Here is a 27,538-nt window from a genome sequence, read left to right on the forward strand (position 1 = left end):
CTGAAACTCAGTGATCCTCTTTGGCCAATCGGAGCGAGCATGGTTTATCGATATGTCGTCTAGTTTACTGTGGGTGCTGAAACCTTTCCCCCTTTTTTCGTTTCGAAGGATTTAAGTTACTCTTCTCTGGGAAGTTGATGTGCTAATACGATAATTTTTTTTTTCTTTTAAAAAAAGCAAAACCGAATCGAAACAACTCATAACAACAAGCAAACGCAAACATCAATGCAGCTTTCGAGCAAAGAAACGAACCCTCTCCTCCCTGACAAGCCCGTGGGTCACCCGGACGAGGTGGTTGTCATACAACATGGTCCAACATGGCGGGCTTTCGCCTGTTTAGGGGTTATGTTCAACGTACCCCTAAATTTCTTGCTTGTTTTCAAGTTGCCCGTGGTGAGGTTCACACAAAAGCTGTGAGGACTATCGAGGAATTGGAAAGTGTGTACAACGAACGGAAATGCTTCATAAATGGTAAATTATGTTACCATTGAGCCGAAGTAGTTTTGTGAACAAGTCCATGTTTTCAATAGCGTTGCATTTAGTTAGCGGGTATTTGCATCCTTGCCTGGAACAACTAAGATTGGAAAGCTTCACAGTTACCTCAGAGTTTAACTCGTTAGCTCGCGGAGTGGAATGTCTGGTTGAATTAAAGCTGTGTGTAAAATCATACTTATTTGCACTTTATCATATATACAGCTGACACGATTCATTGTACTCCTACTGTTCCTCTTGTGAATTTCTCCATGTATAAACTTGAAACATTATATAATGGCATTTAGCTGTGATAACCCTTCACTAAAACTGTAGTCGTGTATATCAGAGTGACAGTTCAATTTTTTCTTTTTCAGAGTCAAAAAATTATACCCTCATAGATGAGCAAACGATCTTTGCCAATAATGAGCTTGGCCTTCGGCATATTGAAGTGTATGGGTTTGATTATGATTACACACTGGCCTCTTACTCTAACACACTTCACTACCTCATTTATGATCTGGCAGTAAAAGAGCTGATTTCTACATATGGGGTAGGAATAATAACATTACGCTTTTAATTTCAATACACAATCTGTGATGCATAAATAGGTAATGCTGAGCTGAATTTAGAAAAGTTGATCAAGTCGAGGATATGATCTTGATGTGATGCCAAAAACTCAGTACTAGCTAACCAAAGAATGTATCAATTGAAGCAATGATCATTGCAGGTGAGCTGCAATTTAACCCTTTAACTCCCAGAGGTGATTAAGATGATATCCATACATTATCCAGCAAACAAGTGATGAGAATACTCAAACTTATCAGGTGGAAGTTGATCTTGATCAAACACCAAATTCTTGTCACAAATTTATAAGTAAATGTGTGGCAGCTGGAAGGGAAAATTAACAGTTAGATCTTGGAAGTTAAAGGGTTAAGCAGTAATTTTGCAGAAAAGAAACCTGAGAAAATGCAGTGCCTCCCAGATACTACGTGTAGTTGGGCACTTCTACCAATTTAGTTATGAAGCTGCATGTGGAGAGCAGGGCACTTTTAAGAGGATTCTTCTTTCCAGTGGAAACCGTGGTCATAATTTAATGAAAGTTCAGTGAATGTTTTTTAGGCTTCTTTTCTGCATTTGCTTATTCTGCAGCTCATCTACAAGGATTATTGTTTAATTTGACTTTAATCCACAGGTCAAAATGAAATTTGTTGAGTGATGATGATCAAAGAAACATAAATTAGAAGAATTGTCTGCAAGATCCCAAAAATGAGCATAACTGTGTTCATGACTTCCCTATAAAATCTTATGTTATATTGATCATGGAAAAAGTGACAGAAGGATATGCTCAGTAGCTCCCATCAATTTGGGAAAACCTCCTAGGTGTTTTTTTTTATAAATATTGTGACATTTAGTCTTAGCTACCTTACCCTCTTTTCCATAAATAACACAAATTTTACCGCAGAACAGTCAAACCAAGTATAGAGAAGGATATTTAATTTTGCTGTGTTGTCAGTTACTGTGTTACTGACACAAAAAAATTGAAATTGAAGTCTTATCCTGGGTGTGTTACATTACCTACATACCGTTTTCAATACCTCTTTATTGTGCGTAAGTTTAGCTCATATTCTTTGTTAGATGATGTCCACCCAAATTTCTTTAAGACTTTTATGAGCCAAGGACTTCTTCTTGTTATTCATTAGTAGCCTTTTGTGAAATTGTTCTGGGGATTATAGAGATGCACGTGCTCTGGTTGGTCAAGGATTGGGTCATATCTTGCCATAATTACCTCACTCAAGGTGTTTAGCATTTCAAATGGCTGTCTGGTGTCTTGTCAATGTTATGGAGGAAGTGATCAACATGATATAAAAAAATTCAATTCCAAAGAGTGCAGAAGATGCCTAACACTTTTCAAAAGAGAGATTCAAAGTTTAGGCTGATTGAATCAAATAAACCTGTTAAATTCTAGTGGAGGTTGTCTGCTTATCTCAGTACAAAAAATAAGAACAATTTTAACAGAATGGTTTCAACAACAGAATAAGAAAGCACCTGAGCAGTTATACTAGAACAATTATTTGCCTTAAGTTCATTGATTATTGTTGAATAATTCCTTCAACTTTGTCTCAAGGATTATTCAACAATTGTCACTTAGCATGCAGTAAATAATTGTAACAGTATGTGCAATATGATTAGTCAATTTAGCACACCATATTTCACTGAATGGCACACTAAATTCAAAAGTTTGTTCTAATTGAAATCTTCCACCTGGATTTGAACCCAGAGATAAAATAAATACATCTTACTAACCTCATTTTCTTTAGTAATTGTGCCATGTATAAATAATAATTTCTTGAATATTCTTTTAATCTCAAGTATCCAAGAGGGATTGAAGTCATGAAGTATGACCCTCATTTTGCCATTAGAGGACTTCACTTTGACACCAGCAGTGTATGTATTTAACTGATGACATGGAAGACTCTTTTATGGCTAAATTGATACAGGAATCTTGAGCTTTTTTTTCACATGTGTTCAAAGGAAAAGAAAATTCAGCTTATGAGCCAGAGAGCCAATACTGCCATAGTTGATTTGGGTTTCAGTAGCACAGGGTGGCCAGGAGTATCACCACACCCTTCTTGATGTAATGCTTGTCTCTAGAAGGAATTTCCTGACAGTTTGCTGGTAGCTTGATGGAGAGAGACGCTGTTGGAATTCAGGGTCTCTCCGTAAAAACTGAGTTTCAATCATGCTACACCCTTCTTGATGTGATGCTAGTTTATCCCAGGGGTTTCCTGACAGTTTGCTTGTACCCCTATACTCTCCTGGGTGGAGAGAGATAGGGTGAGAGTTCTGGGTCCCTCTGCAAGTACAACACAAAGGCTAGGTCAGGGTTTGGATCCTTTACTCTCAACTCAAAAACCAATGTGTCAACCACTAGTGCTTAAAACTACTCTCATTAAAGTAAATTGGCTGCTGTAAAGAGTTTCTCAACCAGACCTATTGGGCTAGTCCTTCTTCATTTGCTCTGAAAAAGGGCTAATGCTTGAAATGTTGGCTTTGAAAACTCTTTACGGTGTCTAATTTACATCCTCAGCCCACTTGATAAAACCATTATCTAACAATGCCCCACAGACACAGCACCAAAGTTTCTTTAGAAACTCGCCCTCTTTACTCTTACTTACTAAAACTTTGTAACTCCTGTAACTGATTTTTGGTACGGGGTTTTCTGTAATCAGAGAAATGTATCCCCTGAAATGTTTTTGTCAATGTGTGGTTAGATTTTTAAAGAAAGGGCATTAAAAACTTGGTGAGACTCTGACCAGCTTTCTCCTGTGTTATTTAAATCTTTTGCTGAACCAAAAACAAATGAAAAAGGTTTTGTTACTCTGAACAGGAAAGGCAACAAGAAAGCTATTTTTGAAAACATTGTCTTACAAATGAGGAATAAAATGTTAGATATGGGCACTTGCAGAAAACCCCCTTGTCAACGCTTTTTTGAAAAGTTAGCTTCCTATTCATACAAGGTAACCATTGAGTTGTTTTGTTCAAATGCAACCAATGCAATCACCTTTTTTTCACCTTACTATGTTGGTCATGATAAAAATGTCTCTTACTTCCAGTCAGACTTTAAATCATAATTAACATTGAAGGGTTGGTTTCTCAAATTCTCAGGGTCTTTTGCTCAAAGTTGATGCATTCCACAACATTATGTTGGGTTCAGTTTATAGGTAAGGTTAATGTTGGTGTTAGTGTATGCACTCAAATGCAAAAACATTGACACCCAAAGAGCATTTAAAATGATCAATGAGACCCTACTGCTTTATGAACCAGTTGTAAACAATAATCACCATTAGAAGGGTGACAAAGGGTTTATATACATGACAAGTGAATTTTTGAAAAATCTGTGTGTGAAACAGGATCATAACCCCTTTGCTACCCATCATTAGTTGATCGTGGTGATTGGTGGAAGCTATCTAAGCTTCCCATAGAGAAAAAGGTTACCATAGAGAGAGATTTTACATTGATAATGAGACAAGTGAATTACTGATTATGTCTCTGTGTGAAAATTTGCCAGAAAGCTGTTTGGTCTTATCATTTATGGATTATGCATTTTTGGTGCATAGTTTTTGCAATCTAGTGTAATTTATTACTTCCTTATGTACAAACAATTTTGGGTTTAATGTCATATAAGCAAACTGCAGCTCAATCAATGTCATCGTATGCTGAAATTTGAATCATTGAATTGTAGGGGATTACAACCTGTACCCAATGATGAAGTGTTTAAAATTTACGAAGGAACACATCTCGCCATAACAAAGATCAACCCTTCCAATTTTCTCAATGTAAGTATGTTTTGAGGATCAGAAACTGTGAATAGGTGACTCACTGGATGTCAGGTTAAAATGATTGTAATCTAATTTTATTTGTTTGTTGTTTTTTTTTTCTTATTCAAGGAACATTTCATGATCCTTAAAGAAAGAAAAATACAAAGCAAAACTTGATTAAGTTGAAATCATTTCAACCTGCAGGGTAGATATATGATCTGAACTGATGCAGCTTTTTTTTTTTTTGGTGATTTTACTAGGGCCCAAGGCGGACCATGCATCATATGATTGATCTGTTTTCATATCCAGAGATGGTCCTCATATCCAATGTCATTGAGGTGTTTAGTGGTCCTTATCAGTTTTTCTACAATTAAGTTACTAGTAGTTGGCTGTTAGTTGGCCCACAAATTTTTCTAAGGAGTTGTTTTTCATAATTACCTCAGTAAGATAATAGTTACATTAGAGACTGTTCTTTTGGACCTCATAGCACCAGTCTTAGAAATTATTCACTTTAGCAAGGATATGCTTAGGAAATTAGTTGGCTCAGATGATCAGTATGGTGCTCAGTGACTTTAGTTGAAGGCTGGGTGCTATTGTAGAATAGAACGATTTCTTTCAGTAGGGCATAACAATTTTTTCATTTTTGGAATTTACTGTTATGTATACATTAATTGTTATTTTTGTTTGTTTTGCCACAGTTTTTCCAACAAAGAGGTATCCCTTATGATCCAGAGTATTTGTTTCGTGACTGTCAGGTAAGTAACCATTAGGAATTGTTTTAATCACAAAGAAAAGCTTTGAATGATAGGGCCACATCTCTTCTTTGTTCTTTTATTGTCACACAAGTACTTGCTTCAGCAGTACACTTTATTTTCTGATGAACATAAATTTCAACATTAAATTTTTGAACCCAAAATATTATTTTTAAAGGTCTCCATGATAGATCTACTATCACTGTGATGATTATTCTACAAATTATACCTGTGGCTGCTGGAGTAGAAGGAACATTTTCTTTCAGAATTGAAGCCATTCTTTGTATAGCATTATTATTGTTTGAGAGGGAAGTTAAAATAAGCTGATAAAAAACCTTTATTTTCTTGAATTTTATGGTCTAAGTTTTCGCTTGATGTTTTGAAATAAAATAGAACAGCACATTAGTAAAAAAAAAACAAAAAAATGAAAAAAATACACAATAAAAGAATGGTTTTTTTGTTAGGAAAAAGGAGAGACTTTCAAATAGTGTCTCTCACATTTTTCTTTGAAAGGTTTGAAACAGATGGCACTCACATTAATGTTTCTCTATCTTAATCCAGCAAGCAGTGCAAAATGTTCACAAATCAGGAAAGATGTATCGGGCAGTCATAAATGATATAGGTAAAGTATTGAAGGGATATGGTATCATCTTGATCAATATTATTTTAACCCTCTGACTCCGAGAGCAATAAGCTTCTAATTTCTCCCCACCACATCATCCCTGATTCAAACATTAAGGTCATTAGAATAAGGAGATGATCACCAGCTAAAGAATCTCTTAATTGATATTAATTATGTTAGTTCTAAGAATTTGGTATTGGATCATCTAATATTCCCCTAGTATTTTTCTCTATTTTCATCACTTGTCTGCTTGATATTGTATTGATACTATGATGAGAAATTTTGTCTTGGTCACTCGTGGGAGTTGCATGTTGTTCTTCAGTAGCATCATGGATGATATTAGGGTGATGCCTGAAAAAAAATTTGCATCATTTTCCAGCTCCTTAATATGCACAATTGTAATTTGTGTTTTGAGTTTGTTTGTGTATTTTATTATAATATTTTGTTATATTAAGACTGTTTTTACAGGCCCTCATTTGAACCAGCCTTAAGCAGAACTGAGCCAGCCCATTTAAATATTGCCAATGAATGAGTACCAAAATAAGTATCAGCAAAATTATAAAAAGCACAACTCTTAATCAATAGCTGAGTTGTATACCACTTAAACAGGGGAATGCTGAGTAATATATGTGTTACAGTAACTGTGAAATGTTAAATTGGTGACTTTATTTGATAGATAAATACCTTAAGAAGAGCCCTCATCTGGGAGAACTACTCCAGAGACTTGTTTCGTCAGGGAAAATGCTTTTCTTAATCACCAACAGTGGCTTTGAGTTTGTGTAAGTACTTACTAATAATCAAAATTTAGAGATTACATAAAGAGACTGCAATTTTTTTTGTAAGGCTTTACTTTCAACTGGCTGTTAGTGTATTTCAATAGGCTAAGATTGGAAACTTATCAAAGCTTGCATTGCTGCCCTAACTGTACTTTTGTACACCTGTGGACACCACAAATGTGGATGTGCAGAATTGTCTCAGTGGTGATCCCTGTAGAATATTTTACTCCTGGCTTTGGATTAAAAAATATTGGCAACTTTCATTAATCCTATTTACCCATAGGCCTGCAGTGTGTGCAGTTTCAAATGTGTTTTCTAACAGTCTTCTTGGGAGACTATTAAAAGAGTCCCTTAGATATGTGTGGGCTTACCTGAAATAATCCTTAATTGTATGTAGCAGAGTCGGTATTTATGCTTTTTTTCTGTTGTTCCACAACTAGGAAGAAAGGTATGGATCACATGATTGGTAAAGGATGGCGTGATCTATTTGATGTTGTTATAACACAAGCTCGCAAGCCTTCCTTTTATCATCAGCAGGCATCAAGGTGGGTATTGTGTTGCTTTCAAGTGCAATTTAATTTTTATTTCCTCCAAACAAACAATTACAGTTATCCATTTGGTCAAAGGGAAGAGTGGAGACTGCAATGGCTCCCAACTGCTGGTTTCAGTAATTAACATTACAGTACTGTTGCTCACATTCTTGTTTTTTTCCCCTCAAGGAAACAAGCAGATACTTAATACTTAACAGAGTGAATTTCCTCCTTAACTCTTGAACCCCCAATAGTGACAAGTGTCTAATTTCTCCTTACAGTGTCCCCCCTGAATCAAACATTAAGGTCATGAGAATAAAGGAAATGATCACCAACTAAAGAAGCCCTTTTTTTTTTTTTTTGGTAAAAAAATTCTCTTTGTGAGAACCTTAGGAAATGTATAGGGAACAGTAAGGAGAATATGCATACTGATATTAGGGTATAAAAGGTTACGGTTTTTTTCCACAAATGGTTATAGGATATGAAAGTATCTATTGTGGATTAACATTTAGTTTCTGATTGATCTGATCAACATTAAATTGATTTACAGACCTTTTAGATGCGTGGACACAAGACTATATCGTCCAATGTGGCAGAAGGTTTCAGCTTTGTGTAAAGGACAAGTTTATATTGAAGTGAGTGACATTTAAGAACGTCTGTTTCCCATACCATACTTGCCAGCCTGCACGTTTGAATTTTTTTTTTTAAATTGTTTATTCATTTCTTATCAAAATCATGTTTCAGGGAAATATTGAGCAGTTCATAAAGTTTACTGGCTGGTACGGTCCAAATGTGCTCTACTTTGGTGATCATGTTTACAGTGATTTAAGAGTGAGTTGGATTGTCTATAATTATTTTCAATTTTATATAAACATTCGGACATAAACCAAGAAGAAAGATAAACCAATTCATTAGATTTCTATCCGTAGTCATGAATCATACTCCGGTATCTTTTGGTTTAAATGGGGGCCTGTTTTCTTTACTCGTTGGAAATTGCTCTTTGTGTTCTGAAATTCTTTTTCCTGTTTATTATGTCTATTTTAGGATCCTGTTCTTCACCATGGGTGGAGAACTGGGGCCATCATCCCGGAACTAGAGGTATTTGCGATCAGCTTTTCTTACTGACATATGGATAATTGAAAAGAGCAGCCTCCCTCTACCGACTGTTGGCCGATTGTCGGCCGACTTGTAACCGACAGGCTTCCGATAGCTTACCAGTTGGCTTAAATTTCAATTATATTGTACAGCAATAATAGTTAACGTCCAAAATAAAACTAAAAAAAAAGCGGTTAATTCTATATTACCTACATATGTTTTTTCTCTCGTGTGTCTTGTTTCTACTTGCTATGCGTTTAGATCAGGTGGAGACTCGGACTTTTACTTTCTTCACTCTCGTGACAAAGCAACAGTATTTCCCTACTGTTTGAAGTAAAGCTTGTGAAGGTAATCATTAATCTACTTCACGTTAAGAATTGTTATTTTCCCTTTTTTTTTGGCAGAGTGAAATCAAGAACGGCAACTCACTGGAGTTTCAGCGTTCTGTGGTGTGGCTGACCAATCTTCAAGATTTAATCCTCCAACTGAAGGTCAGCAGCTTGCGAACAGGTCCTCATTATAAGCGCTTCAGTATGTGCGTTTCTTCATCTCTAAGAGAGTATGAGCTCTTGAGGAATGCGAGCTAGCAGAGGTTTGCAAGGGGTTAAGTCAACTCGTCTCCAATCTTCTCACGGGCGGAGAAACGCGCGTCTTGCAGCACTGATAATCAGTGCCTTCCCGCGGGCTAAACGTCAGTAGCGCACTTTAGTGATCAGATCCCATCAGCAGGGTTGTATTTGTCGTCTGGCTGTAAAATAAGCTGTAACAATTCTTTAACCATGTGAACATCGTATTGGTTAGGAAAGGTACAATAAACTGTAATGTGAAGAGGCTACTCGGTAGAGCTATCATGTAAAGCTTCACTTAGGGTTAATGTTGTCCAAGTGTAAGATCTCACTTTGTAATGATGTACCGTAAGAATCCATAATTTTTTGCACTAATAATCTTATAACTCTTGTACCTAGCAAATCGTCAGAACTGTTACAAACAAATTAAAGTTTACCTATTGTCCGACAGGCCTTTCCTCCAAGCAGCAAACGGGCTCAACTTACTGACGAATGGAAACGAGAAAGAAGAGAACTCAAGTAAGAAAAACTCATATGAAAGTCACTGACAATTCTGCCGCGTTCGCGCAGCCATACATTGTGTAATTCTGGTGAATTTACTGACAATTCTCCTGCGTTTGCGCAGTCATACACACATTGTACCCTGCATTTGAATAGTGTAGGAGACAAAATATGTGGAAACTCCTTCTTACAATCTTTTTTCATTTTAATGTTTTCTCCGGTGTCATTTTGTGGTCGCTACGCACAAAGAAACTTAAAAATGGATTTATTGTATTGCAGGTTGAAGTTGAAAGCGCTGTTTAACCCCAGATTTGGAAGTGTTTTTCGGACATACACCAACTCGACGTATTTCACTCGCCGCTTAGTACGGTTTGCTGATCTTTACATGTCGTCTGTTGAAAATCTGCTTAATTATCCTTTGAACTACACCTTTTACCCACGAAGGGCTGCTCTTCCTCACGAGGCTGTGCTGGATTTTAGAACTAATCGAGTTCCGCAATACCAGACATATCCGAGCGCAAAGAACTAAATAGTATCGTTACTTTTCAAAGGGCGTTTTGAGTTGTGCGTTTTCCACAAGAATTTATTTGGTAACAAACCGTTGGGTGTTTTGGGAGTTTAATTAATAGATATTAATCCTTTGACCCCTTAGAGTGATTAACATCTAATTTCTCCTTACAATATCAACCCAGAATCACACATTAATGTTGCAAGGATAAAGGAAATGATTACATGAAGAAGTTCTTGATTATGAAACAAATTCTCTTTGTCAGCATTTAAGGAAATGTATATAGATCAGTATGAGGAATATGCGTACTGATTTAAGAGTGTAGAGGGTTAAAACGAGGTCATGTAGCTGTCAGGTGAAAAGTGAACTGATGATTGCAAATGAATATGGATATAATTAACCCATTAACTCCCTTGAGTGACCAAGACAGAATTTCTCCTAACAATATCAATACAATATCAAACAGACAAGTGATGAGAATAAAGAAAAATATCAGTTTGGTGATTACAAATTCATCCAATACCAAATTCTCCAAACTAACATTAGAAGAACTATATAGCAGACAGTGAGGAGAATTTCTAATGAGATCTTGGGACTTAAAGGGTTAAAGACATGGTTCTTCTTTCAGGAGAGTAAACAAAACGTAGCACTTTTTGGTTTATCTCAATGCATAATAGATGCATAATAGTGACTAGATTCAAGATTTTACCATGTAAAGAAGATGGTATCCGCCTATTGACCTTCGAGGCCTCAACGTATACATTTTGCATCAAAAACTTTTAATTTGTAAGTGAGGGTAACGATACTTGCTACATGAATACTTAAGTTTAATTTATTTTATCTCTCAATCGGTTAGTACGTGCGCCATGGTTGCTCAGTTTAGCGGGCCGTGTTTCATTGCGCGTCCCGCTAAATTCAAAAGTTAGTTTGAAGTGATATTGCCTCCCTCCGCTTGAACAGAGAGATATGGTAGATAGCTTAAACTCGTTTTCATTGTCCAAACTGTATGTTGCGAAACGTCGTTTTTCCGCTCAGATTTATGGGCCGTGCGCCTCGTGCCTGGGCCTTCAATTCGAGCGGAAAAACTCGGTCCATTTCCTAGAGTGCGGACCTTGAAGTCGGTTTTTAAGAGGTATGTACTGAAGTCCGACTAAGTTAGATTTTAAACAGACTGCTGTTAAACACTTGGCTGAAAGAAGATCCAATTTATTGCACGTTTTACTTTCATATTCATCAGTCGCTCATCGTATATTTATGATATAAAACAATAGTCTTAACTTGATGATGAACTTTGCTTTGATATTTGTCCGAAGACATCATCAGTTCGCTTCTCGAAGGTAAATATCCACCGCTGTCACCTACTCTAAGGTGAAAAATGGTTTCAGTATCTTGCACACAAGAACCGAAATTTGGTATTTCTGTCACAATCCTTAAAATGATCGGAAATATAAAACTACGCATTAGTTTGTCTCCTTGGCTGCTCGAATTTTAATCGGTAATCATCTTGGTAATCATCTTGGAATATTACTCGGTAATCAATCGCCCATCAGCGCGCGCGAAAAGTAGCTGTGCATGTGGTATATATTGACTTTGGTTATTTTCGTTGTCAAGTATGATATTGTAAAGATATCTTTAAAATAGTTAAAAGATAGAAATCAATTATATTTTAGTTTCCAACAGAGGTTCCTACTTTGTTAGTGTGAATTGCTTTTCATGAAACAAATTCTCACCCAAAGGCGTTACCTCACGGTTTTTCTTTTTCAAAAATTTTTGTCCGAATTTTTGACAGACTGACATTTAAAATCCGTATTTATTCTTTCCAACCTTAATCGTTCTCTATTTTTCATCTGTGTATTTTATCTTTCAGTAATAACACTGACATTTTTTTGGTTTGAAAGTTCAGTTTCACGTCGAAGAAAACCACCGAAAAAATCGCGAGATAGCGCCTGTAATATTGGGTATAAAGAAACTTAAATATTATCATTGTTATTAAGAGAATTTATTTATCTTTTCAGACCATAGGAGGTCTTTTTTTTTTGAGAAAAATTTATCTTGACTTCAAAGACCTGTGTAGAGAACTTTTTAATCATTATACATAATTTAGTTTACCTTTGCAAAAACGAAAGAAAAGCCTCGAACTTGAAGTAGAAAGAGAGGCAGCGAGCTATATGATAAACAAAGATAACGGACTCCTTATCTTAATGCTCATGGTTTGAAGTAAAGAAATGGATCTGACCACAGACAGCCCAAGCTCCAGCTCTGGAATGATCATCTTGCGTAATAAGAGTTATGGCGAAAATTTAAGAGTTTGTATGGGAATATTTACGACCGCTCTTAGGAAACCTTGTCCTCGTTCACATTGTAATTTCAAATTGTATACATCTTTAAGAGTAATGACCCAAAGCCTTACGCTCTACATGATTCCAATTTTTCTTTCCGAGGTAAAACACGGTCAAATGCGGCAAACACATTATCAGTTACTGAGTACCACTAATGTGGTCTTAATTAAATGGCGATAAGAGAAATTCACGCCCCTTAGACGACTAAGACAACAAAATTGCACGAGCTCGTTGAGAAAGAGCAATTTTTTATTCACTGAAAGCTTTACATGTGCTTATTAAATCAAAATACATGAGTAATCATGCTCTTACTTAATAGTTATGTACATAAAAAACAACAGAAAGGCAAGACAGACGAAATTTTGAAAGCGAGCGCGCGCTATTTGTAATTTGCGCTAGCCTTTGCACTCGTGTTACAACTTTGCACTTGTGAGAATGCATTCGTTTTCAGCCGATCAGAAGTGCGTAATTTTTTCTATGTACTGAAAAGCTCTCAGTGGGCAATAAATGATTGTTTTCGCGTGGAACGTGGATTGTGTGAAGTTGGCGCGCGTTCTTTAAAAGCTTGGTTACTAAGCGCAAAACAAAGAAATTTGAATGTATACAAATTAGATAAGACGACGCTCTTTCTAGCGTCCACTTCGGCGTCTGTACGTAGATTACTTTTCTAGACACAAAAATCAATGAAGCTCCTTTGACCATTCAGGAGAAATGAGAGTGGTTTTCCTCTGTAAAGGTTCAAGGGGCGATATCGCTCCTGTTCTATCACTTGCCGTCGGCTTCAAGTAAGTTTTCAAGTGCTTGCTAATCAGCTTATCATTCTCATAATTATTCCATCCTCTTTGCACACCGGTGCAGATACTTATTTGTCAAATATTATGGCTTGTTGCCAGCATCATGCTGTGAATTTTAGGTTTTAAGTACTTAGTATTGAGTTAGAATAATATTTGGCACTTGGATGACAATATATTTATCTCCACGTTATGTGTACGTTAGCAAAAGGAAAACAATGATACCACTGTAAAAAAATATATATTTTTACTCGTGTTCATGTTTTATCGTTTTTCAACGGAGACTTCCTTTTATTTGGGTTATGTTCGCGCATAATAGTAAACATCCTGAACTAATTCTCTTTCGATTGACGTCCCCCAAAATGATAAAAAAATTGCCTTCGTTTTCAGAGACCACTTGCTATGCAAACAATGCTTTGTTTACTCTGATAGAGGTGCACTGTTTCGAACGACTGCTCGTGTTTATCTGCGTTCTAAATTTTACTACATAAGCTATCAAGCGTGTGTTAATACCTTTTGAATTATTTAGATCAATATCGTTTTGAAAAAGAATGTACTTGTCCCATTTCGATATGTCTCTTTTGACCATGGTGAGCTAACCTAGGTGGAAATATGCAAGAGTCACATTTTTCGTGATAATTTATCTGTTGTTTTCTTTCTCGAAGGCGTCTTCTACAAGGCATTCTAGGTATTTGATTTTTATTTCGGTTTGACCTTTTTACCAAAAAACATAGATTTGATAACCTTGTGGATCGAGTGAAGTTGTTTTTTAAAATTTTTCTTTTCATAGTTTCCGAATTGTGACGAATGAATAACTTTCCCCTTAATTTGGCGAAGGCCGAGCCAAAGAGTGGAGCGACTATCTTTTGTTTTGTATTCTTTCCTTTAGACAAAACAACCCCACAGATAACTGCACCCTAGCAACTCATGCATGTCACAGACTCAAATTTGACAGCATTCTCAAAAAGAATGATGTGGATTTTATGGCTGTTGATGACCTTGGAAAAGACAGTGGGCCTCGTAATCTTGAGAAACTAGAGGTAAGTGTTGAGGCAAGTGAAGCCAAGAACTAAAGATAATTAAATAAGAAAGGTCTAGCCGGTAGCTTAATTAGCATGGGAATAATTTAGCCACTAGCTGTTTAATTCATTTAGAAAGACATTTTGAAATCAGTGGAAGAGCTTTCTTCATTTTATGATAGTAGTGGTCAAAATGGATATACCCTTGTATGTAATATTCTCATTATGCCCATTTATAAATTACTGAGATACCACAAGCACCCTTATTGGTAAAAATCTGTCATTTACTGCACTGGTAAACCTATAAAAGACTAAATTATATTGTATTTTGTGTTAAGTTTATTTTATTTAAGTAATAGACCACACTTTTTATCAGTTCACCAGTGTAGTAACCCATGCAGGATGTTAGGAGAACACTAGAAATTTTTTTAAACTATTCACCTCCACCTTGTGATTTACAAACTTTCCTCATGTTTTTCCAACATCCCACTTGGGGACCAACAGGAGGGGTGGTCTGTGCACACTCAGTGAGGGTGAAACCACAGTTTTACTCTGTCATTCAAAGAGGAAAGGGATCAGTCAGTAGAGAAATGAGCATAGATGTTTTGAAGGTGTATATAAAAGTCACAAGTCGATTGCTCTGTTTTTGTCACTTTCTTTTTACTTTTTGTACATGTATTAATTTCAAAATGTTAGAACAATACCTGTTTAATAAAATTAGGTGAGGTAAAAAGGGGGTCACAAAAAGTTACATTTAAACCTTAAGTCATCATCCATGTCTCAAAACTGTATTTGACACAACCCCCTTGCCCAATTAGGGTGAGAGGAGATGTTTTCAAAGATACCCCTTTAAAAAAAATAGCAAGTGTGCATTGTACTCATGATTCAGACCCTTTTTGGAGCACAAGTTCAAATGTTTGCAATCGTTATGTATGATGAAATATAAATTGCACTTTATTTTTTATTTCAAACACTTTTGCAATTTTTATAAGCTTCAAGTATGTAGTGGAAGAGGTTTCTCCAAGAGTCAGCAACAAGATCGCCTCATTGAGATGCACGGGAGTTTGCGAGCCTGCCGAGGGGCAGATGCTATCGTGTTTAACCTCTTTGCTTGCGAGGGATGGTTCATTGCTAAATACTTTGATGTACCATGTGTTGCAGCTTCTCCATTTGCTGTTACCAGGTAAAGAATAACATCAAATTATTTGAAAATGTAACTAAAACTTTTTATGATATTAACCTATTATTTGCTTGTACCCAATGATGCCTTTAATTACAACTTTCACATTCTTTAATTTTCTCTAGAACTCCGCCCGTGACATTTGAAAGCAAATTTGTTGATGCTTATCCTGATTTGTACCATCGACTTCGGAACTCAAAACAAGGTGCTGCTTAAAAATTTTTTTGTGAATTTTTTTACACTAACCCTAAACCATTTATGAACTAAACAGAACAAATTAGAAAACATTTGTTGGATACTTGTATACATAAGTGCACACACAGAGGAACTTAGCAGTTTTATGTTATAACTCCTAGGAGAAGTGAGTTATGGTGACATTGATCACTGGATGTGGAGACTCTACTTGGATGACTTTGGGGAATTCTGTGACAGTATTGGTCTGCCTGTGTGCCCTTATGCTGAACTGACTCCTGATGACAGACTCCACCCATCTACCACCCTTCTGTATGGGATCAGCCCACAAGTGATTGAGAAGCCTCCTTACTGGCCAGAAAAGTAGGTTCATGCAGTTGGTAATACAATTTCTCAGTTTATCTTTTGTTACAAAAAAGAGGTTGGGACTGGGTTTTGTTTGTGCTATGAGGGTATAGTAAGTTGCACTGTTAGGAGGTAAGGTAATCTGAGATAAACCCACAAAGCCATATGCTGGTAACCTCAAAAGCTTCCCTGCAAAATCTCTGGAATTATCACCCTTGCTACCTCTGAAATTCAGTCTTTACTTTATACCAGGGTTTCAAGAATCAGGAAGCACTCAGATTTTACTGGTGGCCAGCAAAGTCCCAGTCTTAAAACACCCTAGCAATATAAGGAATTGTGCTATCTATCCACTACTCTAAGAATGATGGAACTCATTCGGCCACATACTGATTATCTCCTTGTATTTGCAGTGTTGTTCTGTGTGGTTACTGGTTCCTGGAACTCCCAGATGAACCCATTAATGACATCAAGGTGTACCATCCAGCATCAGGTTACAGTACATTGCCAGATTTCTTTTCCAGCTTTAAGGGGAGTGGTGAAAGACCAGTATATATTGGGTTTGGCTCAATGGAAGAGCTGGGATTTTTCTCGAGTGTTGATTGCGTTGAGCTTCTTGGGGTGCTAAATGAAGGTACATCTACCGTTCCTATTAACTTGAGAGTTAATACTATATAGTTACATACATACTTTAACTTTTCCAAAAACTGAGTGGTTATCATGTATGAGGTTCTCTATTTTTACAGGAAATCAAAATTTACTGCTGATGAGATGCTTAATATATGAATATAAGGTCTCGTTCACTTCTAATGTAACATTCGTGGATGAGTTGTTCACAGAAGTACCTCCTAAGAATGGTTTTGAGAATACAACTTCAGTCTATATTTAACAAATATAATCCATGTTGTTGTGGACCTGTTCAGTAATTGAATAAAGGTAACAGCTGACAAGGTGCGGCTGGGTGAATCACTGCTGTTCTTATCACATTTTGGCTTCCTCTGTCATCCATTATTGAACAAGCGCACAGCAACATGGAAACAATTTATTTTATGTACTAGTGAATAAGCAAATGTTGCTTGTGGTGACAATATCTATGTGTTTGTCCCCTTGATCATAAGTAAGAACAGATCTAAATGCATGTATAATTTAGCTCTTAGATCTCATTTATAATTCTCCTTACTGTCTGCAATACATTTCTCATGATGTTAGTTTGGTGAATTTGGTAGTGGATCAACTAATAATTTCTTAATTGATATTTTCTCTATTCTTATCACTTGTCTGCTTGATTTAGTATAGATGTTGTTGGGAAAAATTCTGTCTTATATAGTCATCCTTTTTTCATTTGTTTGTTTTTCAGGTCTTGTCCAATGTGGGAAAAAAGCACTCTTGCAACTATCCCCCAATTCCAATCTCCTTAAAACATGGGAAATGTTGTGCAAAAACTTTCAGAACTGTAACATCCACTGTCTCATGGAATATGTCCCACATTCTAAGCTCTTTCCACTATGCCAATCTGTAGTGCATCATGGGGGAAGTGGAACAGTTGGTATGGCCCTAAGATGTGGTGTTCCCCAGATTGTGTGCCCTTTTATGTTTGATCAGTCATACTGGGGTGATAAAGTCATGTGGATGGGTGTCGGTGAGTCTGTTGGGCACCCACGCTCACTCAGCGCTGAATCATTTGGTTCAGCCCTTGTCAAGGTGGTTAGCCCAGAGGTTCGTAACATGGCTGCTTCTTATGGCAAAATGTTATTGGGTGAAGATGGTGTTAAGTTTGCTGTGCATCAACTTATGAAAGAGATTAAAAGAAGATAGCAAATTTTAAAGAACTCTTGGTAAGTTGACAGATGATGTAATGACTGTAATGTAAAGGGCACAATAAGTTAAGATTTGTTTTGTATTATTGTTATAAAATTCAGTTTTAGTGACCTGTAGGCATAGTCACCAACAAAACCACAACTGGGATATTTTGTAAGTTATCGTACTGAATAATGTAAATAATATGTATGATTTTTATGGTTCATTGGGTATTTTTTCTTGTTTGCATCAGAGGAGGGAATTTAAGTTATTTAATTTTATGGGTTTTAACAGTTGAAAGCTAATTTATGGTTTCAGTAATTAAACTTTTATTTCTTAGGATGGGAGAACTTTCAAGTCATGCAAATCTGGCTGGCAAACCTTTATGGGGTACCTAGAAAAAATTGTCAAAAAACAAGTACTTTTTAAAAGTTTTCTACCCCAGAATACAAAGTTTTATTGCCAGAGCTGTATACATAAATCTTTTCTGTCAGAGTACGGTAAATTATTTTGTAAATATTTTATTGTGGGCTTTAACTTATTGATTACATTTCTGTAATCGTTATTCTTGTTAGAGTGTAATTTAGATGGCCAAGCCGTGTGTTTCCTTAAAAGTTTGAATTAAAGGATGTTTATGATTGATGTTAACTTGACTATCTTTGATTATGTGTTCTCTTCATTGCCCACGCAAGTTTTGTCCACCAAACGACAGTCACACATTCATGTGTGGACTAAAGAATAGGGTACATGTAGTGCTTGTTTTCAACTTTTACACTCTAACATCAACATGCAAGTTCTCCATACTGTTCTCTATGCATTTCCCTATGGTGTTTACAATGAGAATTTCCCAACAATCAAGAGCCTCTTTAGTTGGTAATCAATTTGTTCATTCCCTTTATTCCCATGGCCTTAATGTTTGATTCGGGGGTTATAATATCAGAAGAAATTAAACACTTTTCACACCTAAGGTTTAACAGGTTCATTCATGGGGATGTTATGTGGCCTTACAACTACAGGGTATCAAATTTTCTAGATATAAAGTCTATAACTGATTGTACATTAACAAAAACGAAAAACGTGTTGCCAACAAAATTTTCAGCGAAAGTCGCGAATTTTTGACCTGTGTTAAGTGCTCTTGAAGTAAACTGTTGCATTTTTACTGTTTTCAGTACAACTTTAAACTGAATATGCTGGGATTAACAATTGCATAGAACATAACGTTATGTTGCACATGTTCTTTAAGAGTCATTTTACCTTATGGTATGACGTCAGTCATATGCTGTGGTTTAGTTATTGACCTAAAATTTACTCTCTCACCCTCTTCATTTTGATGAATTATGCATTAAACTTAGATTAAACGATTGATCCCCTGCTACCCTTATAAGGTTACGTTCTGTTTCCAGAGCTGTGCTACTGTCTTCTGTTTACATAACTAAGGGGGGAGGGATGGGTGGTTTTTCCTTCCCTTCGCTCCATCCTTGATCAAAATACACCTTTCTAGACCTCCCAAACGACGAGGACATATAAGGATTAGCCTTCCTACTAATATTTTATGGCATTTTCTACCAAACTTGCACAACATACAATGGCTCTTTCCACTGTGTTTTCAGCCCGTTGCTAGAAAATTTAGTTGACTGTAATTCGACGTCATTTGAGGTTGTTGGACCTACTTTGAACGGTTGATGTAGAAATGGAGCGTGAGCTCGTTGATGACGTCCCAGGACACGCCCAATATCACGTGACCCGAAACAAACAAAGTGTACGCTTCTCCAAAAGTGTACGGTGCTATTCAAAGTTATTAGTTTCTTATAAATCAGTGCGTTTGTCCTAAGTAATTCTAACATGCATTTAACGTAAACATGAAGACGTGGAAAATGAACAAAAACGGTGAGTCATTTCTACCTTACCTCAGTGAGTTCGTTCTTGCGCACTCCAGCTGAATATTTTCAACCCGCCCTGTCCAACCTTCAACGAGGATCTGATATGACAAGGATGTGCTGCTCGTTTTTAAAGCAGTCAAACGTTACAATGGGTTTGCCGAGATCTAATTATTTTAAGGAGAATTGTTAGGATTGGTGAGCTCGCCACTAAATGACTATTTAGTCTGAAATCGCGTTTACGTGATAAACTATATCTATGTTTGTTTGTATGTACATGCCACTTTGTTACGCGGTATTTAAAGAAAGCTTGAAGCTGAAACCTGGAGGTCTTTTACGCGATTTTAAAACTTATTGAGCTGAATAAACTGCCATTTTTTATGAGGTCAGGTTATTCTCTGGTATTTTACTGCGTATCCTGTATTTCATATCATAGCTCACAATTGGCTAATAGAATAGAATAGCAAGCTCTTTCTTCTGTAACATGTTTCGACACTGATGCAGATTGGGTAACAGCAGCCTCTTGTTAACTCAAAATTTTCCGTGAGAAAAAAAGAACGATGTATCACAAAGTACTAGCTAATGACGTCATATACTTCTGTAATGACTAAAAAATTCTGTTCAAACAAAATGATGTTTTTAATTCAAGTTCAGTTAAGTTCGAGTTGATACCTCTAAAATTATAACACTATATTTGCAACTCTCTTTTTTAACTTCTTTACATAAGTTGAAAAGCTGTCTAAAGCGAGGCATCTTACTTTCCCGCCTTTTGAAGTCGGAAAACTCGTTTGAATTACAAATAAATTTCCAAATTAATATTCATATTTGTGCTCAGTCTTGCACGTGGAAAAAGCTTTCAAACTACAAGAAATTTGAGCGTCTTTTTAGCTTCTATAGAGTCAAGAAACTCGTCATTTGGACCCTATACCTTAGATATTGTCCTTTCTGTCTAGGTCGGCAAGTTTTTTTTTTTTTTAAGCTGGATGAAGTGGTTCAAATACCATGACGAGGATTCATTCCTCTCACTTTATCACGACTCCTCTTCAGGTAAATAACCTTTGGAAATATATACTTGGATAGTAATACAGTGTTAATCTTTCTCTTTGTGGCCTTTGTAAAATCATTTTACAGAGTCAAATGCAGAAAGAAAAGCGTAAAGCACATAAAACAGCGTAGGACAAGTTCGAAGCGCGCGGCAGCCGCCTTCACAATTATTCTTGAATGAGACTTAAGTGGCAACGAAATAAATTCGTACTTCGTTAGTGTACATATTACGTATTTCAGTTTCTATTCATTCCTGTACATATTTTCAACTGCCTCTTAGGATTATAATGTGTTGACCAATAAAAGTGTGTTTTACACTCGCGTACTTGTTCTCCTTCACTCCAACCTCGCCAAAGAAGGAGACCATCATCGTACTCATTTTGCCCGAGGAAAATGAAGTAACACTAAATGAGTTTTTCAATCCAGACTTTGACGTTAAATATTTAGAATGAGAAGCACTCTAGTATGAACGTATTCATAATATATTTGTCTCTTTTTTTCCCTATAGGGCAGCAACAAGATGAAAATGAGAAGACTTCGAAATCAAGAAAGTCAAGGAAGCAAAAAAATACATGGGAAGGTTAGATCATTAGCTTTTTATAACAAATTCGCTATTAAGACCTTATTCGTCTACGTCGAACGTTCTAACCTGGATTTAGCAAACGTTTGCAAATCGAAGCTAACTCGATCAATAATGAAGGAAAACTGCCAAAAAGAAATGAATACATTTCTCAACTGTCTGATTTCTTGGATCTCTTTCTGATTGAGGTGGCTTTAAGCTGTTTTCAGCAGTGTTCGTTTGATGAATTCATTCCACTAAAAATATTTTTAATTTTTATCTGTTTCACGAAATACCTTGTCACTGTAGTATCTATCATTCTGACCTTTCGAGTTACCATGGCAACCGTTTGGCCTATTAAATTAGTTCTAAGACTTGAGAATAATTGTAAAAATTACATCAATCATCCGATTTTTTTTATCCCAGACTTGTTATTAGAAAGATTGCTTATCAGTAAACTGCAGACATTTTAAAAGATATAAGTCTCTGGCCTTGAATGTTTCGTATCTGCCCGAGGGCTCATCCAAGAGCTTGAATTTTTCGAATATTGCGTTTAAATTCCTGCTCGTACTAAAATTCTTTTCGAAATCTCTGATAACTTTTAAAGTCATATCATTTTGTTGCAAAAATGAACCTTTTTTTCAATTTAGACAGTTAAAGACCTTGAATTTGTCGAATATTACATTTTAATTTCTGCTTGCATCAAAATGATTGTCTGACTAGCCTGGCTTCACACAAAGATTGGAGCAACTTCAGAATACCCCGCAACTCATTTACGTGTCATTGAATAAGAATAGCGTCTATTGTGTTATGCCTCGATCTTCAAAGCCTCCCGACACATGTAAGTGAGGCGGAAATGAGTTGCGGGGTATTCTGAAGTTTAGCCCAAAGATTACTACTTTTATAACCTTCAAATAGACGTAATATTGGCCTGGGCCACGATTAGATTTCAATTTTTTGAAGGGATGCTTTACGTTAACAAGGGAATCTTTATTCAAGAGTATACTCATGCTTTGCTCTTGCAGCAGTTACTAGGCCAGTGCATTTTCTTGCGAAGCATCCTGTTACTGTTGCGTAATATGTGAAAGAAGGCGTTCATTTGATGACAAATTTCGTTCAGTCTGAGGCCTGAATGCCTCGGCTCTTTGGGCTAAATAAAATATAAGATGCTTAGGATTTTATATTTCTCAAACTAAGTCATAGAACTCTGTTGTTGATCTCCGATAAGTTTAGAGTCGGATAATTTCATACACTATTACCTTCTTCGATACAATCCTTTGAGCTCAACTGTTGAATGTCTTATCCCTTGAAATAAAAAAGAAATTGAAGTATGCTCCTACGACTAATATTTCTTGATTTTTTTCTTCCAAAATTCTTTTCGAAATCTCCGATAAGTAATTTGTCACTAAGATGAACCTTTTTTCAATTTAGACAGTTCAACCTTTTTAGCTGCTACCTTCTTCGATAAAGGCCTTGGAGCTCAATTGTTGAATGTCTCTTCCCTTGAGATAAAAAAGAAATTTAAGTACGCCCCTGCAACTAACATTTCTTGATTTTTTTCTTCCAAAATTCGTTTCGACATCTCTGATAAGTTTAATGGTCATATAATTTCCTTCTAAAATGAACCTTTTTTCAATTTAGAAAGTTAAATCTTTTAAGCTTAAGTGTTATGAAGTTAAGTCTTGAACCAAATTAAAAGAGCATAGTTCTATAATTTAATGTCAAAGTTCTTTATGTGTTTGTCGTCAAATTGTATGGAATTTAATTTTTTTCCTAATCTTGGAGCCGAAGTACCATATAAGCACTGTCGTAGCTCTAGAGGATAAAACCAAATTCGAGAAGTTTGCTTCAACATTGATTTTCCTTCCCAATCAAATTGACTCTTGACTCTATCATTAACTAACAGATCTGTTTTTGCGTGGACGTGATCTCACTGAAAAGTTCTTGGTAACTAATTCCAAAAATGTATGAGCTCTTAGGGCTAAAAACAAATTGGAAAAGAAAGTTTGTTTCTCAAATTTCCTGTAAGGTTTATTATCAACTGATAATTTTTTTCATTCTAACATGATTCGTTAGACATGTTCAAGTCTAATTATTAACCTTAAACTCCCTTGAGTGACTAAGACAGAATTTCTCCTTACAATATCTATACAATATCAAGCAGACAAGTGATGAGAGTAAAGAAAATGTAAATAAGGGGATTTTTATTTGATCCAATACCAAATTCTCAGAACTAACATCAAAAGAAATATATGGAAGGCAGTAAGGAGGATTACTAATGAGATATTGGGAGTGGAAGGGTTAAAGATGTTTGAATTCTTGAGCTAGGCTACAACTAAATTGAACTGTGTGCTCAAATTGCCTCTAGTGTTTTTCATCAACTGCTTGATACAGTACTTTTTTTGAACGTGATTTGATAAAAAAAAATTAAAGCCTAATTTTTCACTTCTGAGCCTTTAAGGCTGAAACCAATAGAAAAGAATGTGCTCGAAAATTGATTTTTGTTTGAAGGTTATTAACAACTCGTATAGAACCTTTTTCACGTCATTTGATAAAATCTTGGAGCTTAATTATCAGAAATGTCTGAGTTCTTAGAACGAAAACCAAATTGAAATAGTATGCTCCAAAACTTGATGTTTGTATCTCAGTGACTCTATAGCTGATTATCAGCTAATAAAAAAATTTTTTTGACGTAATTCTGTAAACATCATAGAGCCTAGTTATAAAATGTCTTAGCTCTTAAGGCTACATTGTAATAGCATGCTAAAGAAAATTGATATTGTTCGCGGAATTTATTCTTGAATCATTAATTTTTATTAGAGAACATCAGGAGTTTAGTCATTTTGATAGGTTAAGAAAAAGAAAAGTACAATTCGCGAATAGCGGAAAATAAAGATTCTATGTCACTGTAGAAATCTATTTGGAAATTCGTTTTACACCCATTTTTTATATTTAGTCAAGTAGGCCAGCTTAAAGATATTTTATCCTGAAAATACTTCACATACTTTTCTAGTCACTTTGATAGGTTAAGAAAAGAAAAGTACCATTTGCGAATAGCGGAAAATAAAGATTCTAAGTCAGTGCAGAGATCTGTTTGGAAATTCGTTTTACACCCATTTTTTATATTTAGTCAAGTAGGCCGGCTTAAAGATATTTTATCCTGAAAATACTTCACGAGAATATATTTGGGTAGAAAAGTTTAAACGTTCAAAACAACTAAATTTTTGAATGCCATATACTTTGTCGGTTGGACTAATTCAGCAAAGCGCAGATACAAGAATTATCTTTACACTTAAAAGTATTTCTTGCCACCTTAATCCAAATCTCGGTAACCCAGTAACAAATGGCTTAACTTAAAAATGGTAGGCATCAAAGAAATCTAGTTTTACGTTGATCAATTCAAAGTTGTTCACGAAAGCTATTTCATGAAAGAAATAGCTTGATTTCATAACTTCTAACAGAGCTATTTATTAAAGAACAATTTCAAAAATACTGTTTCTTACTGTTATTTGCATTTTAGCTGACTCTCATGAATTCTCACGCACCAGGATTTACATCTACATGCTTCTATTTCTATTAGGTTTTGGTGTGAATAGGAAGTTGCAAAAATATGATGATTTTGTCACTTTTTTGGCTTTCTCGTCGAAACTTTGAGCAAGAGCATTTCATTTCATTTCATTGCAAATGATCAGAGATATGATTTTTTAAGCAAGCAGAAACTAAATTTACGCAGCAGTTACATGTGAATTTCTTCATGATCTCAGAGGAATTGTTGTGAGCATAGATTAACTGCTTGTTGTTGCTTGACTGAAATAAAAAAAAAACAACAACAACTCTCTAAATAGAATGCTTTAATATCTGCAAAAAAGCAGGTGAAAAGCCAAAATCGAAACTCTAACCTCTAACCTGAAGTCATTTCGACGGCAAGAGCAACAACAGAATCCCTCAAATTTCTTAGAATATTCATCTGTGATCGTTTTGAATTTCTCGTTAAATCCAGGTTACGTTCACTTTAATTTGTAAAGTTACACGGTACTTAAATATTTAAATACAGAATGCTACTCGTTTAACTTTACCAAATGCGTATTCCTACGACAAGTCAAAGCTAATTATTACCTCTTGAGAAAGCAAAGTTTAATTTTGAGAGCATTTGTCAATCTATGGTTTATTTTTTTTGCAGACTGACTGGTAAATATCCCTGATGCTTCAGTCAAGCACGAATAAAAAAAGACAGACTATGATCCAAGCGACAGACGAGATTTATTCAGGATCAGGTGCAAAACGGTTGTAGCGCATTTCTTACAACAACTTCGAATCAGAACTAAGATTCGAACGCTAAAATGGAAAACTGGAAAGTTGTTATTCGTGATTCTCTCTCAGTTCAATTCATGTTAAGGGCTGTTTGAGGCGGAAAATTTTCCCGCCAAAAAACTTAGAAAAATACGGGCGCCCAAAATACGCATGCGCCAATTTTTTTTCTTTCAAAAAAGAAATCTAAGTTTTAAATTACGTCTACCTTGCTAATAAACTGAACATTTATTTACTTGTGGTTATCTTGTAATATTAGTAAACAAGTCAATAAAGAGTGTAGTGATCAGTTTTTGTATCATCTTTTATTGTTTTGCAATATTCAATACACTATCAAACAAAGTTTTTTTGTCTCAAATTCTCTTTAATCACATTGGTTAAAAATGTGGTGAGAAATTTTTCGTGTATATACTAAGACTTTTGGCGGGAAAATTTGGACCAATTTGCACAGAGTTTCCACTAACAACATTTTCGGCAAAAATTTTAACAAAGTTTTCTTCAAAATTTCCCGCCAAAATATAATTAGACATATCTCGTGCAAAAAAAATTGAAGAATTAAAGCAAAGTGAACCTCTCTTGGAAAAAAAGTTAAGAAAGTCTGAGCAATTTCCGTTTCGTTTCTTCAAATAGAAATTCTGATTTGACATGTTCATCTGTTGTCATACTTCAATTCTTTGCACGAAATGATTTGTGGAAGTTTAAAACGAAAGAGCATCATGGCAAACTATAGAGCGTCCAATCAGAAATATTAAACTCGTCTCCAAAATTGTAATTATTTTTTTAATGCAAAGATTTTTTGAATCCAATCTATAGCTTGCCATGTTGTCTTTTCAGGGTAAAAGATCTTTAAAGCTGCCAGTTTCGAATGTAACACAAGACACAGGATGGAAAAACACCGAAAAAATTATTAAAGACTTTGAGCTTGATTTCCAAATTCCAAAATTCTCGTTTTTTATTAAATTTAGATGAAAAAAACTGAAATATTGGAGCATACTATTTGAATTTTGATTTTAGCCACACGAGCTAAGACATCAGTGTCACAATTAGGCTCCAAATTTCTTAAAATATCTTCGCTAAGCTTTTGCATGAGAAATAAGACAATCAACTAAGCCGCAGTAGTCAACATATTTCATAATCAGAAGCCAAATTCCCGTCAGATTTGCAAAGAAATTTGACAAAATAGCATGAATAAGAAGAAGTTGGAGCAAACTTTTCTAAATTGATTTTAGCCTTTTAAAGCTAGGACATGTAGCAATAAGGCTCCAAGTTTCTTAAAATGGATTCGCGAAACAATTTCAGAAATAAAATAGTATTGAACTGTTGGAGCAAATTTTTGTAATTCGATTTTAGCCTCTTATGGGCAAATACGTTTCACAGTCAGGCTCCAATTAAGTTGGAGCCAATGGTTTCAGGAGAATTAATCGTCCAACGCGTACAATTTCTGTATTTATTGTAAACCGAATTTGAAGATCAAAATTTTGAACTTCTACTCATCATTTCTCTCTGTATTCCTGTATTATACCGAGTGACTGCACAAAAGATCTTCCTTCCACTTGCAGTAAGGAGTAAATCTACTAACTATGATATATTTTAAAACTAAATGCCTGGTCCGAACGGTAACAGTAACGGTCCTTTTTCGAATGCAAATTAACTTCCAAGTTTTAGAGACTACCAAGAAATTTCTTATTAAAGAAATAACTTTACATAAACAGCAAAATAGTAACCATCGCAGTAATGGAATAAAAATTACTAGCTTCTCAAAGCGAGGACGCATAAAAATTGCCATATACCAGTGAAAAATTTCTTCATGGCTGGTATAGTATAACGTTCAAAACCCCATTAATTTTCTTTAAACTTAAATTTGAATATAACAAATTTGAATTTTTGGTTCGAGCTTCGGTTTCGTAAATTCAATGTGCTCTCTGTCCAAAATTTAAATTATAAAAT

General features: G+C 35.5%; 2 protein-coding genes and 1 long non-coding RNA gene across 4 annotated transcripts; all 3 read left to right on the plus strand.

The window, feature by feature from the left end:
- Positions 1–296: 296 nt before the first annotated feature.
- LOC113679830 (5'-nucleotidase domain-containing protein 3) lies at positions 297–12,339 on the plus strand. Its single transcript, XM_089204963.1, has 16 exons — positions 297–471; positions 849–1,024; positions 2,845–2,919; positions 4,141–4,196; positions 4,718–4,811; positions 5,054–5,131; positions 5,492–5,548; positions 6,107–6,167; positions 6,844–6,946; positions 7,384–7,488; positions 8,024–8,108; positions 8,218–8,304; positions 8,518–8,571; positions 8,973–9,059; positions 9,586–9,653; positions 9,915–12,339. The coding sequence occupies exons 1-16, from the start codon at positions 318–320 to the stop codon at positions 10,162–10,164; spliced, it is 1,590 nt and encodes a 529-aa protein (XP_089061089.1). The 5' UTR covers positions 297–317; the 3' UTR covers positions 10,165–12,339.
- A 710-nt stretch (positions 12,340–13,049) lies between these two features.
- Positions 13,050–18,451, plus strand: LOC113679829 (uncharacterized). 2 transcript variants are annotated; one of them, XM_089204964.1, is made up of 8 exons: positions 13,050–13,267; positions 14,163–14,313; positions 15,285–15,475; positions 15,598–15,677; positions 15,829–16,027; positions 16,420–16,640; positions 17,364–17,841; positions 18,144–18,451. In XM_089204964.1, the coding sequence occupies exons 1-7, from the start codon at positions 13,194–13,196 to the stop codon at positions 17,819–17,821; spliced, it is 1,374 nt and encodes a 457-aa protein (XP_089061090.1). In that variant the 5' UTR covers positions 13,050–13,193; the 3' UTR covers positions 17,822–17,841; positions 18,144–18,451. The 2 variants fall into 2 exon arrangements, with proteins under 2 accessions (XP_089061090.1, XP_027052602.2); XM_027196801.2 differs by having other exon boundaries at positions 17,364–18,451.
- A 2,134-nt stretch (positions 18,452–20,585) lies between these two features.
- LOC113679836 (uncharacterized) lies at positions 20,586–25,877 on the plus strand. The gene is made up of 3 exons (XR_003447022.2): positions 20,586–20,727; positions 21,233–21,304; positions 25,464–25,877. It is a non-coding gene; the product is annotated as an uncharacterized LOC113679836 (long non-coding RNA).
- Positions 25,878–27,538: the final 1,661 nt, after the last annotated feature.

Source organism: Pocillopora damicornis, chromosome 4 (genome assembly GCF_964200805.1).
Source record: "Pocillopora damicornis chromosome 4, jaPocDami1.2, whole genome shotgun sequence".
NCBI lineage: Eukaryota > Metazoa > Cnidaria > Anthozoa > Scleractinia > Pocilloporidae > Pocillopora > Pocillopora damicornis.

Coding starts and splice junctions, on each gene's coding strand:
- LOC113679829 (XM_027196801.2), top strand. CDS start 13,194: ATGAGAGTGGTTTTCCTCTGTAAAGGTTCAAGGGGCGATATCGCTCCT. Junction 15,678..15,828: donor ACTTCGGAACTCAAAACAAG/GTGCTGCTTAAA, acceptor TATAACTCCTAG/GAGAAGTGAGTTATGGTGAC. Junction 16,641..17,363: donor TCTTGGGGTGCTAAATGAAG/GTACATCTACCG, acceptor TTTGTTTTTCAG/GTCTTGTCCAATGTGGGAAA.
- LOC113679830 (XM_089204963.1), top strand. CDS start 318: ATGGCGGGCTTTCGCCTGTTTAGGGGTTATGTTCAACGTACCCCTAAA. Junction 5,549..6,106: donor ATTTGTTTCGTGACTGTCAG/GTAAGTAACCAT, acceptor ATCTTAATCCAG/CAAGCAGTGCAAAATGTTCA. Junction 9,654..9,914: donor CGAGAAAGAAGAGAACTCAA/GTAAGAAAAACT, acceptor ATTGTATTGCAG/GTTGAAGTTGAAAGCGCTGT.